This window comes from Trachypithecus francoisi, unplaced genomic scaffold (genome assembly GCF_009764315.1).
Source record: "Trachypithecus francoisi isolate TF-2019V2 unplaced genomic scaffold, Tfra_2.0 Lachesis_group17, whole genome shotgun sequence".
NCBI lineage: Eukaryota > Metazoa > Chordata > Mammalia > Primates > Cercopithecidae > Trachypithecus > Trachypithecus francoisi.
The window spans coordinates 63,881,579-63,896,680 of NW_022681462.1; the positions used below are offsets into that span (position 1 = coordinate 63,881,579).

General features: G+C 38.0%; 2 protein-coding genes across 2 annotated transcripts in view; one reads left to right on the plus strand and one right to left on the minus strand.

Moving 5' to 3' along the window:
- LRPPRC (leucine rich pentatricopeptide repeat containing) overlaps positions 1-15,102 on the plus strand; it is a 121,295-nt gene that overhangs the window by 44,147 nt on the left and 62,046 nt on the right. The window contains exons 15-20 of the mRNA XM_033175848.1: positions 10,994-11,021; positions 11,928-11,985; positions 13,068-13,174; positions 13,386-13,463; positions 13,804-13,848; positions 14,205-14,318. Of these exons, the coding sequence (XP_033031739.1) occupies positions 10,994-11,021; positions 11,928-11,985; positions 13,068-13,174; positions 13,386-13,463; positions 13,804-13,848; positions 14,205-14,318 (430 nt within the window). The remainder of the gene's footprint in view (positions 1-10,993; positions 11,022-11,927; positions 11,986-13,067; positions 13,175-13,385; positions 13,464-13,803; positions 13,849-14,204; positions 14,319-15,102) is intronic.
- Positions 966-2,637, minus strand: LOC117062383 (methylmalonic aciduria and homocystinuria type D protein, mitochondrial-like). The gene is given in 4 exon segments (XM_033175849.1): positions 966-1,440; positions 1,442-1,906; positions 1,908-2,191; positions 2,528-2,637. Coding segments are annotated over 4 exon segments (885 nt in total). The 5' UTR covers positions 2,537-2,637; the 3' UTR covers positions 966-1,313.

Genomic DNA, 15,102 nt, shown 5'->3' on the forward strand with positions numbered 1-15,102 from the left:
GAAATTACAGGAATGAACCACTGGCCTGACCATTATTGAGTATCTTTAAGAGAAGAGTTGATACTACTGTAGTGGAAGAAGCCCAGCTAGAAGCTCTGAGAATCTTGGTGTCTTTGTTTTGCTTTTAGTGATTGGATTATGTATACTATAACTGAATTTATCTATGCTTTCAGATTATTTATATTTTTATTTGAAAACATACATTGAAAATATTGGAAAGGTTACCTTATCTTTAAACCACACCAGGCTAGGTGCTTTGCTTCTCCCCTGACTTACATCCTTTTTGTTGCTTTCCCTATTTGTTAGCATCTAAAATTTTTAATTGATTCCTGGGTTTAAAAATAGCCACAGATTGATCATTTTTTTAACTTTCCACTTTAGAGTTAGATAAAATGTTTAAATATGTTTAACAAAGGGGACATTACCCAGGAGTCTCCCATGTTTGCACAGTTACAAATCCATCTTTATTCTTGACATAGTAAAAATAAGCTTACGCAGATTCCTTCCAGGAACATATTTCAGCATGTAGGTCCTAAAACTGTATACTGTTGATTAATTTTTCTTATTGTAGATAAAGAAAAATTTTTAGGTTGTGGTAACTTGGCATTTTTCATAAGAATATGTGCATAATTCAGAGCACTTGTGTGACTACAGGTGATTTCTTTCTTTTTCTTCTACTCCGAAAACTACTAAAAATTCAAAATGTAATTGATGTAATTGCAATTCATTATCTTGGCATTAATGTAGCCAGTGTATTTTTTTGTTTGATGTCAAATTAACTAGTATATTTAAAAATCCCTTTGTCAGTATAGTTATTGAAGCAGTCATCTGTTGTGCTCCTGAGGGTCCCACTGCACTCTAGCAACTTTAGAATTGGCTGAGTGAGTAGGAGAAAACTTATTGGCATTGATTTACATTGCCCGTAGAGCCAGGGTTAACTACCTGCAACTCCTACAATGATGAGCTTTTTTTTTTTTTTGTAACCAAATGTGTGATTTATTTTGGGAAGAAAATAATTAAAACTGAGACCTTTTTCCAAAAAAGGGGAGAAATAACAATAGCAGATCATACCCTGGTTACAAGCTAATTACCACATCCCATACAATGTGGATGTGCTCAATGTGTATTCAATGATATGAATAACGAAGATTTGCAATTTTAAAGTCCCAAATCACTTGCCAATGTTGTAAATTCATAAATGCTGAAATAAATACTTAGAAATAAGTCTATTTTAAAAACTTTAGTCTGACAGTGTTTACAGATCAATCCAAAGATCACATACAAATAGTACAGCAAATAAATGGACATTTCTGTTAATTTCCACTTAATTTCTTCATAATATGGCTGTCTGGTGTTGCATTAGTGAAAATACTTCCTACAACTACATGGGTACCCCAGAGACTATGACGAATCACTTTACAGCATCTAAGGTCATCAACAGAATCCTAAATGTCGGTAGCGTTCATCAGTTTCAAAAAGAGTGTTGTTTGTATATGGTCCAAAAAATGCCAAACCAGATGATGGGTCAATAAAGTCAGCCCAATATCCCTCAGCTCGAAGAGCGTAGCACATTTCCTTAGCACCATTGATGAACTTTTCTAAGAGCACTTCTCTTTCAGTTTCTACTTCTTCACTCCAAACAGTCATATCATTCTTAGTTTTCTGTGTTACAGTCAGAATCAGTAGTTTGTTATTAGCTTCTTCTGGAAACAGTGATTCAAAATCTTTTTGCAGCAGTTCTGGACATGTTTGTATTGCACACTCTACACTGGCACTTTCAAAGTAAGTTTCTGCACTGTTAATTTCTTGTTCAAGAGGTGCATCATTACCCTGAAATTCATTCACATATTGTGCCATCACAAACTCATGTCTTTCACTTGATAAAGGTTCTGCTAGAACATCAGGCAGTTTTATGAACCAGGCTTTTCTTCTGTGAAGCAGTCCCATTGAGGTGACAATCAAAACCTATGTTCCCAGGAAGCTGGAACCTCGGATCTTGAGGTCCGAAGGGTCCCATAGTTTCATCAGGCCACACTGTTCGAGAGCATATATCTGGAGTTGCAGCGGCCACATGAGACTCATCTGAACCTGACGATCCTGCAGTCGAAAAGGCTCTGGGATTGACAACCCTTTTAACTAAAGAGCAAAATCCTGGGAGATAGGAAACCAGTCTGGCTCTGTTACAAAGCACATTGGCCGGCTGGGCGCGGTGGCTCAAGCCTGTAATCCCAGCACTTTGGGAGGCCGAGACGGGCGGATCACAAGGTCAGGAGATCGAGACCATCCTGGCTAACATGGTGAAACCCCGTCTCTACTAAAAAATACAAAAAACTAGCCGGGCGAGGTGGCGGGCGCCTGTAGTCCCAGCTACTCGGGAGGCTGAGGCAGGAGAATGGCGTGAACCCAGGAGGCGGAGCTTGCAGTGAACTGAGATCCGGCCACTGCACTCCAGCCCGGGCGACAGAGCGAGACTCCGTCTCAAAAAAAAAAAAACAAAAAAAACAAAACAAAAAAAAAAACAAAGCACATTGGCCATCTCCACTGGAGAGGACAGTTCGCAAAATAGCTTTCCTTTGGTAAAGTTATTCCAGGTACCACCACTGTCCCTAGCTGTCCCAGAACCAGAGTCTCACAATGATTAGCTTTTAAGAGATTCACCAAAAGTGAATCTCTTGCCAAAAATAATTGCAAAAAATAATTATTCAGAGTTAATCCAAAATCTAAAAAGTTAAAGAACATTATAATTAGATACCATAGTCACTTTAGCTAAATCTAAAGGAAATTTGGATGTATAGTTCATTGTTAGAATTCACATTTTGAGACTGTGGTGTGACTCATACCTGTATAATCCCAGCACTTTGGGATACTGAGGCTGGAGAATCAGCTTGACTCTAGCAGTTCAAGACCAGCCTGGCTCTTTGATTTTAACCCTTTCTGCCCTCACATGTGTAAGTTGAACTTTCTGGATTGCCGCCGGCATGCAGCATGATTATTTTTCTTGCCTAACACCATATTCTTAATTTGATTTCTGTTTTACATTGGAGGAAAGAAGGTTGAATATATCTGATTTTGCTCTGCCTTAAATATTATATGAAATAAAATATTTTGTGGGTTTTTTTAAAAAACCACAGTTTAGTAGGAAATGGAAATTGAATGCATATATGTTAGTATGAGCTCTCAGAGATAACACAGAAATGTTATACAAAGAGAGGAAAGTTGGGGGAAGGGATGGGAGGAATGTACATACATACATTAGGCAAATGGAAGAGAGGCTGTGTTTAATAAAGTTAAAGCTGGTTAAGATCACAGGCTTTTAGATATAACTCATTTAAGTCCAGGTTCTACATTTCATTTATATTTTACATGCTATGTGATCTTGGCAAGCTAATTAACATTTCAGTGTCCCTGTTTTTTAGTATGTACAGTAGAAAGAAGAGTATCTAAATGGCTGTACTGCTTTGTCAATACTTTGAAAGTGTCTTTTTTTAGTAGGCCCTATCTGTGTCTTTTTTTTTTTTTTTGAGACAGTCTCACTCTGTCGCCCAGGCTGGAGTGCAGTGGCCGGATCTTGGCTCACTGTAAGCTCCACCTCCCGGGTTTACGCCATTCTGCCTCAGCCTCCTGAGTAGCTGGGACTACAGGCGCCCACCACCTCGCCCGGCTAGTTTTTTGTATTTTTTAGTAGAGACGGGGTTTCACTGTGTTAGCCAGGATGGTCTTGATCTCCTGACCTCATGATCCGCCCGTCTCGGCCTCGCAGAGTGCTGGGATTACAGGCATGAGCCACCGCGCCCGGCCTCCTGTGTCTTTAAAGGAGAATTTAAAAGTTTTGAAAATAGTATTCTCATTTAGAAACTATTTGGGGGCTATTCATAGTGCTGTATGAAATTTACAAAAGTACTGTTGGAGTTCTCCAGAGTTTGTAGACTCCTCTGTCTATAATAGCAGTAGAATGTTACTGTTCTTCATGATTTGGCAACGTTTTTCTTTAAAATTCTGTTATCCTGCTAGAAAAATCTCACCTGAAAGCTGAAATTGGATCTCAACAGACATATGGGGTTAACCTTTTCTCCAAACTTGTTCTTCAAACAGGAAGAAAAGTGTAAATGGAATTAGGTGTAGAGAAAACAATGTCGTTTCTTCTTTTTTTTTTTTTTTTTTGAGACGGAGTCTCGCTCTGTCGCCCAGGCTGGAGTGCAGTGGCCGGATCTCAGCTCACTGCAAGCTCCGCCTCCCGGGTTTACGCCATTCTCTCGCCTCAGCCTCCCGAGTAGCTGGGACTACAGGCGCCCGCCATCTCGCCCGGCTAATTTTTTGTATATTTTAGTAGAGACGGGGTTTCACTGTGTTAGCCAGGATGGTCTCGATCTCCTGACCTCGTGATCCGCCCGTCTCGGCCTCCCAAAGTGCTGGGATTACTAAATGCCGCTTCCTCACAAACTTCATTTGGTTGTGGGCAGAAGAGAAGACAAGAGTTTGTCTTTCCATTGTTCGGATTAGACAATGGAGACATTGAAATGTTAATTAACTTGCCATGATCACATGGTATGTAAAACATCAATAAAATGTAGAACCCTGACTTAAATGAGTTCTACCTAAAATTTGTTAGTTTATCAAATAGCAAATGCCAAAGCTCGTAGCCAAACTGCTTGGGTTCAAAATTAGTTCATTATTTTATTCCTTTGGAGAACCTGGAAATTTAATTTTTTCTTTTTTATTATGAACTGTATTATACATTCAGAGGCATATCTAAAACTTAAATGTACCATATAAAAAAGATAAATCAAATACATGGTACCCACCTCTGAGACCAGGACATAGAATGTCAGTGGGATCCTAAAAGCCTCTTGTGTGCTCCTTCTCAATCCCACGATGCCTTCCCCTGCTGTTGAGGCTTGTGTATGTCATTCCCTTGCTTTCCTAAATAATTAAGCCACTTTTATCTAACCCCCAAGCAATATATAATTTAGTTTTGAAAGACTGATTAACAAACAGAAATCTGGCAATAAGGAAGAAGCAACACTGCCAGGAAATATAGACTGAATAGTCTCTGGGTTAGGATCTGGCTTCAGTTTTCCTAAAAGTTTACAAAAGACCCTTCTAGGGAAGTCAGTGAGGAAGGTCATGTGTGAGTGAGTCCTGAGAAAGAGGATGAATTTACCATGTTTGAGAAGTCTATGGCTAAATACCAGGCATCTGGCAGAAGTATCTACAGATACGTAAATGTGTTCTGCACCTAAACTCACTTCCTCAAACTTTCAGGAATGTGTCAGAGTAGAACACTTTTGTGGGTGAAATGAATGTTCTCAGTCTGTCCAAGCAGCAGGGCATGAAAGGCCAAGGAAGTATTGTATCATTACATGGTCAAAACAATACAGATAATGTAGATCCATTGTTACCTTAGGTTAAAAAAGAGATATAGTGACAGAGACCTTGGTGGTGAGGGTCCACACTCTGGACTGGTTAGTTGCTTTCCTTCACTGGGTTCTCACTACATTTTCATTCAGGAGATTCTCTTTTGTTCTTTTCTTCCAAGTTGAATCTTTTTGCTTTCTGTATCTGATACTTTTCTTTTTTCTTAGTTTAGTCTTTTTATAGAGGACAACCTTCTCGAGTAGCTTCTCGAGAAAAGCATATGGAAGGTAAATTTTTTTGAGACCGTGAATACCTATATTCTAGCCTCAGATAGGATTGATAGTTTGCCTATGTATAGAATTCTGAGTTGGAAATAATGTTTGTTTATAATTTTGAAGGTATTGCTCCATGTTTTCTTTACAGTGTTACTGTTGAAAGATTTAAGCCATTCTGATTCCTGACCCTTTATATGTAACTTCTTTTTATAGAACATCCTCTGAAAGTTTGTAGAATCTTTCCTTTATCTCTGTTGTTTTGACATTTGACAATTAAGCAACTTATTTATCTCTGGAAATTTGTATAGCTTCATTTTATCATTAGTATTCTGGAATTTCTAGAATGATTTTTGGAAGTTTCTAGAATCTTCTGGAACTTAAGAATCTTTTGACCACTAGTGTTATGACATTTCACTATAGAGCAACCTTATGTGTGAGTTTATTTGTTTTGTTTTGTTTTTCGTATTTTGTCAATTGTGCTGCATGCTCAGTGGCTCCTTTTAATTTGGCCATTTATATCCCTCAGCTCTGGAAAATTTTAGTTTTAGAAATAATTTTTTCTCTCTTTCTGAAACTCTTAGACTGGTGCTTTCTTTTTTTCTCCTACTTTGCTTTTCTTGGTTCTTAGGTTCCACTTTCTGTGATATTTCTTCAACCTTATCTTCTGCCTCTTCTGTTGAATTTTTTGTTTCTGCTATCCCTTTTTTATTTCCAAAATCACTTTTGCATTCTCAAAGTGTTTCTTTTGTAAAATAACATCTTACTGTCTCATAGATATCAAGTCTTTATCTTTCATAGGCCTTTTTTTTTTTTTTGAAACAAGGTCTGGCTCTATCACCCAGGCTGGAGTGCAGTGGTGCGATCTTGGCTCACTGCAACCTCTGCCTCCCAAGTTCAAGCGATTCTCCTGCCTCAGCCTCCCAAGTAGCTTTGACTACAGGTGTGTGCCACCACGCCTGGCTAATTTTTGTATCTTTTGCAGAGATGGAGTTGCTCCATGTTAACCAGGCTGGTCTTGAACTTGTGAGCTCGAGCTATCTGGCTGCCTCAGCCTTGCAAAGTGCTTGGATTATAGGCGTGAGCCACCCCGCACCTGGCCTCTCATAGGAAATATAGTTTTTTTGTTTGTTTGTTTGTTTGTTTGAGACGGAGTCTCGCTCTGTTGCTCTGTTGCCCAGACTGGAGTGCAGTGGCGCAATCTCGGCTCACTGCAAGCTCCGCCTCCCGGGTTCACACCATTCTCCTGCCTCAGCCTCCTGAGTAGTTGGGACTACAGGCGCCTGCCACCACGCACGGCTAATTTTTTGTATTTTTAGTAGAGACGGGGTTTCACCGTGTCAGTCAGGATGGTCTCGATCTCCTGACCTCGTGATCCGCCCGCCTCGGCCTCCCAAAGTGCTGGGATTACAGGTGTGAGCCACTGTGCCCGGCCAGTAATAGTTTTTTGCAAGGCTTCCTTATTCATGCTTATTGTCTACTATCTTCAAATTTGTGTGTATGTATACTGTTTTCCCTTTTTCCCCCCTAAATATCTGGGAATCCTTAAAAGTAGGAAATGCAAAAAGCCATCCGAAGCTCTGAGTTTGTTAGTGGGGTGTGTTGACTTGGTGCCTTGTTCTAGGGATCGCTGAGTGGCTGTTGAGATTGTCATTGTATCTTTGTGTCTTTCCTCATAGGATGGAGCATTCCCCAATGAAATGTCTTCCAGGACACTGCATGAGGGAGAGTACTAGAGACTCCTGTGTTTATCGTGTAGAGTGTATAGTTACTTAATTCTCAGTTCTCTAGGGATTGACTCTTTTACCCTTCAGAGAAGAATCCTCCAGGTGTCTGCTGCTGCTGTTGGAGGGAGGGGTGTAGCCTCCCAGCTGAGGGAGAGGATCTAAGGGACCTTCCGAGTGTAGTCTCGTTTCTTCTACCTTGGTAATGGAGATTTGATTGTATAAGTTTGGTTCTAGATTTCTTCACTGATGTCTTGAGATTTTGACATTCTCTTTACTACTAAATTGGTTATCACTTCTCTGTCTGTAATATTTATTTCTAGTTACATATACTTCCCAGTTATTTTATGTGTCATTGAAAAAAATCTTTTTATTGCAGTGGGGTATTGGAAAAGGACCAAATTTAGATGGAAATTGTTAGTCTCGCATCCACAGCTTACTCAGAAAATGCCTGCATAAGTTTTAAAACTACTTTGCTCCTCAGTTCTTCATCTTTATAATGGTTCTGATAATTGCGCTTAAAGTGAAGATGTTAGGACCATTAAATAAGTCAAAGTGCTTAGAAAACTGTTTAATGCATTTGTGAGTGCCCAGAAAATATTAGTTCTCATTAGTGTGTGCCAAGGGCTATGAATGCTACATAATGGACCGTTTAAATATGAATAGGAAACTTCCTACACCAGCGTTGTTCACAGTATGAAAATAAGAAAGCAACGGTAAACTAGTCTTCGTAACTGTGAATGTTTATAGAAGGTACTCTGTCTTCTGCCAAGGTTGGGGAAGGGATGAATCAGGGCAGGAGCTGCAGAGAAATTGCTGAAATGCATATTGAATTTGTAGAGGGGAAGGGAAGGGTTTTTCAGGCAGAGACATTGAGGCTGAAAGAGCAGGGGTTCTGGGGAAGTGTAAGTAGATTGGTAGTAGCTTAAGAAACTATGAAATAATGAGAAGAAATAAAGCCAAAATGGTAGCCTAGGGGTCTTTGTGAGTAGTCTCATTCTAAATTAGGATATTTGGACCTTGAGTCACATGGCTTCGAGCCATTGAAAGGTTTACATGATGAAGTTAAGATTGACATATATTCAAAGGGGATAATACAGGCTATATAGGGAGACAGGAAACATTAGCAGATCCTTCACACTTTATGGGATCCTTTGAGGGAACTGTGGAATTTCCAGTTGAAGGTATTTTACATCGCCTTACCAAATTTGTTTCCTCTTCTGGGAAACAAAGAACTTAAATATGTATATGCAGGATTGTCTTTAAGATAAAAAATATAGGCTGGGCGTGGTGGCTCAAGCCTGTAATCCCAGCACTTTGGGAGGCCGAGACGGGCGGATCACGAGGTCAGGAGATCGAGACCATCCTGGCTAATACAGTGAAACCCTGTCTCTACTTAAAAAAATACAAAAAACTAGCCGGGCAAGGTGGCGGGCGCCTGTAGTCCCAGCTACTCGGGAGGCTGAGGCAGGAGAATGGCGTAAACCCGGGAGGCGGAGCTTGCAGTGAGCTGAGATCCGGCCACTGCACTCCAGCCTGGGTGGCAGAGCAAGACTCCCCGTCTCAAAAAAAAAAAAAAAAAAGGTAAAAAATATAATGCACTTAGGACCCAGTACAAAGTCTGGGTCACTTTTAAGGGGCACGTAGGGAAGGACAGTTACTGAAAGAGATTGAGTAGCACCTAGCAGATAATGGCTAACAACACCACAAATTCCAAAACTTAGTCAAAGAGGACCAAAAAGATGTTAGTTGAATTTTGAATTAAAATCACTGGTAATTTTAGCATGAGTAGTTTCAGTGGAATTTGGGGCCAGAAGTCAGATTGCATCGGATTGGGAACTGGTAACTATTCCTTACAATAACCTGGTTTTGAAGGATTCTGTATATTTTTGTTTTGGTTTCAAACCTGTGCCATTCACCATGAAGCTTCACATTCAAGGTAGTGCTTTTAGACATTTTCAGTTGTTTTAGGTATATGTGAAATTTTGAAAGTTTATCTCCATGTCTTCCTTAGATACTTCATGCCAAGTTTGAGGGCAACTTAATATTGTAACTTTTTTTTTTTTTTTGAGATGGAGTTTCACTCTTGTTGCCCAGGCTGGAGTGCAATGGCGCGATCTCAGCTCACAGCAACCTCCGCCTCCCGGGTTCAAGCCATTCTCCTGCCTCAGCCTCCTGAGTAGCTGGGATTACTGGCATGCACCACCACACCTGGCTAATTTTGTATTTTTAGTAGAGATGGGGTTTCTCCATGTTGGTCAGGCTGGTCTTGAACTCTCGACCTCAGGTGATCCACCCGCCTCAGCCTCCCAAAGTGCTGGGATTACAGGTGTAAGTCACCACGGCCAGCCTTAACTATTTTTTATTTGACAGTAAGTTGATACTTTGATAAAAATATATGGTTAAAGTAACTAAAAACAAAAAGAAAAAAAAAGAGGAAGCCCAGCTTACTAATGTTGAGAGTTAAAATAGAAGTACAAAATTTAGACTGGACATGATATGTGTTTATTTTTTTAAAGTACAACTCCCATGTACCCATCCCCCAGCTTTAACAGCCAAGATTTTGGCAGTCCTGTTTTACCATTCCCCTTCTGTCTCTTTCTTTCCTGGACCATTAAAACTAACTATGGATCTTTGTCATCTACCCATAAATACTTTAGTATATATCTCAGAACTTATTTTAAATAAAACAACATAACCACCATAATATCATACCTGACAAAATTAATCCTAGTTGAGAAGCAGAATTCATCAAATGCCCAAATGGGTCCAGGATACAGCAAAGGAACCATTCCAAGTTTTACCACTTAATATTATGCACTTTGGCACATTAGCCTCTCGCTTTCTTGCAAACTCTGATTTTTCCCTACTTTCCTTGTCCTGTTTTTCAAATGTGGTAGGCTACTGGCAGGCCAAAATTCCTTGGAATTAAAGCTCTTTGTAGCCTAACCGAAAAAGATACCTAATTTTTATCTGATTTTACTGTATTTTATTCTTTATAGCTTCAAGTAATCCCCTGCTGGAAGACGACATGAGTGATACTCTGTCTTCTCACGGAATTATATTTAAAGGCACATTAGTTTTGACCACCCGGTCCAGGTGTTGGGATTTCTCCATTATGTAGTCACTATTTTTTTCATTACAAGTAACAAGCAATCTGTGGGCGGTCACTTTGAGACTCACTCTGTCTGCCAGGCTGGAATGCAGTGGCGGGATCTCGGCTCACTGCAACCTCCGCCTCCTGGGTTCAGGCATTTCTCCTGCCTCAGCCTCCCAAGTAGCCTGGATTACGGGCATCCACCAACACGCCCGGCTAATTTTTGTATTTTTAGTAGAGACGGGGTTTCACCATGTTGGTCAGGCTGATCTCAAACTCCTGACCTCAGATGATCCGCCTGCCTTGGCCTCCCAAAGTGCTGGGGTTGCAGGTCTGAGCCACCAAGCCTGGCCTATTTTGAATATTTGAAATGGGTAAGTGTCAGCCTTTCTATATTACCTTGTCCTGAAAATTCATCCTGATACAGCAAACATTTATTTACTTATTAATTTTAATACTTTGATCTGTACATATTACAAGTATGCATTTTAACTTAATGTTTTTTAAACCTGGGCTTATTTTCGATCCTTTGCTGCCCTCTGCAGGTCTATGAATATAAATCTTTGGAGCAAGGTAAGTCCCCCTCATATTGCAAATCATAAGGTGTTTTTAACGTCACAAGCCAATACCATAGGTTATGTAATAATTTTTATCATGAAACCTATATTTGGTTTTCTTTTAAAATTTTGCTGACAGTTAATGTTGAAAAATAATTGTTACGTGTGTCTTTTAGTGTTTGTGAATTCAACGGATAAGAATCCACTGGGAGGAGGGAGAGGATCAGGAAGAACAGCTAATGAATGCTGGGCATAATACCTAGGTGATAGGATGATCTGTGCAGCAAACCACCGTGGCACACATTTACCTATGTGACAATCCTGCACATCCTGCACATGTACCCCTGAACTTAAAATAAAAGTTGGAAATTAAAAAAAAATGAATCCATAAGAATAGACACTTTAATCTTTAGACCCCTTTTGTTTTAGTCTCATTAAGAGGAATGGAAATTGTTATTAAGTATCTAAAAAATGTAAGTCATGTAGCAGTTCAGGATATTTTGCTTTGTATTTCAGTAAAACTTAATACAAAATGAGGAAACCAGTGCAGTGTCAACAAGACCAAAAACAATATAATGAGGAATAATATTGGTCAATAATTCCTATAAGCTCTTTTCTGTTTATAACAATTCATGCAAAGTGATGTTTATATATCACTTTATAAATCAGTTTAGAGTCTTTGTGGCATTTCACAAAACATTGCAGTTTTCCTTCAACATGGATTTGTTTTTGTTTTTAAAAGACAAACCTATTATTTAAAACAAAACAATCTCCTTGGCAGGTGGGGATGGTTTTGAATTACTATGATATAGAATAATACCTTACTGGGGAGAGGTTTTATTATTTCAAGAATTCAATTTCAGATTATATTTGTTTTTGTTTGCTTCTCTTGCTGCAATGCACGATTTTTCTGTCTTACCAGATAACAGAATTGTTGTACAAGGATGGACGTTATTGCCAGGAGCCTCCAGGACCAACGGGTAGCGTTTCAATTTCGATGATTGTAACTTATCCACAAATCCATTCTTCTGTGTAATGATGGGTTAGGAGGATTACAGCAGTAAACACTTTATTTTTAAAAGTGAAATTTGAAAACATTTGGTTATAAGTCTTTATATTGATTACAACATTTTAATATCTGAGGTGTTTGGTTTTGTTACAATTATTATTTCTAAAGACGGAGTTGGGAGGCTTTTTCTTTTCGGATATTGGGGAAATGTTTCTTCTAACACCTATGGAAATAGGCTTAAAAATCAGTGATTCTTAGTATTTATGTGCTTTTAATATTTTGCAGGTGTAGTTAATTTTAAACATAAAATGTAGGGAAGGTTCTTGTGGATTTCCACTTAAATATAATTTATTGTCCCAAATACATTGTTTTGACATTTAATGATTTTCATTTTTCACATAATGAAGTTTAGAATATATAGTTTTCTGTAAGATGGTACCCTTCTTGAAAATTTACATTTCTATCCTAGGTATTATTGTAACATGGCCCTATACATTTTATGCTTGAATGCAAAGGAAAATTACTGTTGTTACAAAACATCTTTGTTAATCTTGGTTTTTCATTGGCTAATAGGTAGCTCTCCACAGGATTACTGTATCTGCTTATTAAAATTATTTAACTTTCTATAATCAACATTTAATAATGCTTTCTAATTTTATGTGCTTCCCTAAATATTGTCCACAAACAAAATAGTATAGAAATGTGTACAAGACATTTATTTATTCTTATTACTTGTGATTTGGACAGGAAAGGGGTAAGGCCTTGGGCAGAACCACTTCTGTCACAGAGTGGTGGAAAAAAAATAGATTGAAGTAAGATTCAGTACTGAAAAGCTGTCACTCGGTCTGAAAATAATTAATATTCCTTTCACTCACCAGTTAGATATGTGCTCCCAAACCACATAATCTCTATGCCTCAGTGATCATTGTTGCCATTTCAGAGCCTCTCATCAGGGTGACATCTCACACCAAAATGATTTCTTATAAATTAATCTTGATAACATGACAGTCTCGGTAATTTTAGTGGAATGCTTTCTCTTGTTTTTTTCCACAGAAGCTGTTGGCTATTTTCTTTATAACTTGATTGACAGCATGAGTGACTCAGAGGTACAGGCCAAGGAGGAGCATTTGAGACAATACTTCCATCAGCTGAAGGAGATGGTACCATTTCATTTTTTGCTATATAATGCCTGTCCTGCCTGACATGTAACTATTAGATTTGAAATTGCTGCTTTTAAGTACAACCAGACCACTTCTCAATGACATGCAAGAGTTGGAGACTTAAATTATGTCTGAGATAATTTCTGTTAGACAAATTTCAGTTTAGTTGTCTAAAACTCAGGTTTTTCCCCCCCTTCTTCCCTTCTCACAGAATGTAAAAATTCCTGAAAATATCTACAGAGGCATTCGTAATCTACTGGATAGCTACCATGTTCCTGAATTGATTAAGGTGTGTGAAATAGCAATCAACTGGATAAAATGCTTAATTTATATATAATAGCATGTTAAAATTTTATTTAAATATGATGCTTTTGGCCAGAAAAAAAATTTATTTCAATGACAGCCATTAAAACAAAGCTTTTCATTGATTGTTCATAAATACTATTTATATATTCATAAATATATTTAAAACATTAATTACATTAATAAAGTATGAAAAGAATGTCTAAAATTTTGGAAAGATGAAAAATAGTAATATGAGGTAAGACTTACAAAATTTAGTTTGATGTTTGCTGATGTGTTTCTGTGTATGTTTTCTAATTCTGTGCTAATTTGAATTTCAATTTTAGGGTGCTTATATGTTGGTTGACAGTGAGGATTTAGACTCTCGAAAAGTAAGTAGGATTTTGACAAGGTACTACGTGCTATAGTAACCATATTTAATGAGTATTCTGGATTGTGTACTTATAAAACCAGTGATTGCTCACATTTTTATCATCTTGTATACCTCTGAGAAGTTGGTAAAACCTGTTTCCCATCTCAGAAAAGTCAACATAGTTAAGAAATTTGCATATAATCTCAAGAGATTTGTAAACCTCTGGAGTCCATCCATGGATCCCCAATTCATATCCCTGATAGCATTTATGACATTTAGGAAAGTAGAAAGGAAAGTCAGTTTAAAGGGAAAAGTGACACAAGGGATAGCTTTCCTTTTTCAGGAAATTTTTCTTTTCTTTTTTCTTTTCTGTAGACTCTGCGACTTAGGTCATCTGAATTGGAGTCTAGACTTGAAACATTAAAAGCTGAAGATCAACCTATAAGAGATGTCCTAAAGCAACTCATATTAGCACTTTGTTCCCAAGAGGTAACATTTGTTTTAATACTTAAATGTTATTAAGGCAAAAAATTATTGATAGATAACAATAAGAAAAACCAAATATAATATTTATGATTTTTACGATTGATCATTATACTTCAGGCTTGTAAAGAATGCAATTAAATGAAAGGTTAACTAATTTCAGCTACACCTTGAATGGCATGTTTTCGGGTTGCTGTAGTTTGTTTATGATAATCTGCAAAGTGAATGATAGTAACAGCCGTGATAGGTTTATCATACATGCCAAATGTCCTTTCAAGCCATGGCTCCGGTCTCTTATATCTAGATTGTCAAGCAACTGATACACGCAGTAGTCATTTGCAAGTCAAATATTACTAGGTTGTTAATGCAGGGATTGAAATTCCATTTTCCTGCTGGAAAAAAGCTCTTTCTGAGATAAAGGGTCCCTTGCCTTTTTTCAGCGGGCGTCCAGCTGTACTTGGTGTTCATTTTAGTGTATGTCTGCAATTTGTGGGATATCACTAGACTGTTTGTCAGTTTCTAGTTCAATATAATTGAGCCATAAGCTTGTAGTTTTAGGAAAAAATATCATGGCTAATTTTATGATTATAACCTGCTACTGTTAAATTCTAAAATATTTCTTCACATTACTTGGATACTAAACTAGACTGAGAAACTTCTCAATGATAACATAATTCTGCATCCTGAAATTAGACTGTGATTAGGGTTTGATTTAGGAATTACTTAATCTGGAAGTCTTTTTAAAATAATACCATACACAAAGCCTAAAACATCAAATTTGGCATAAACA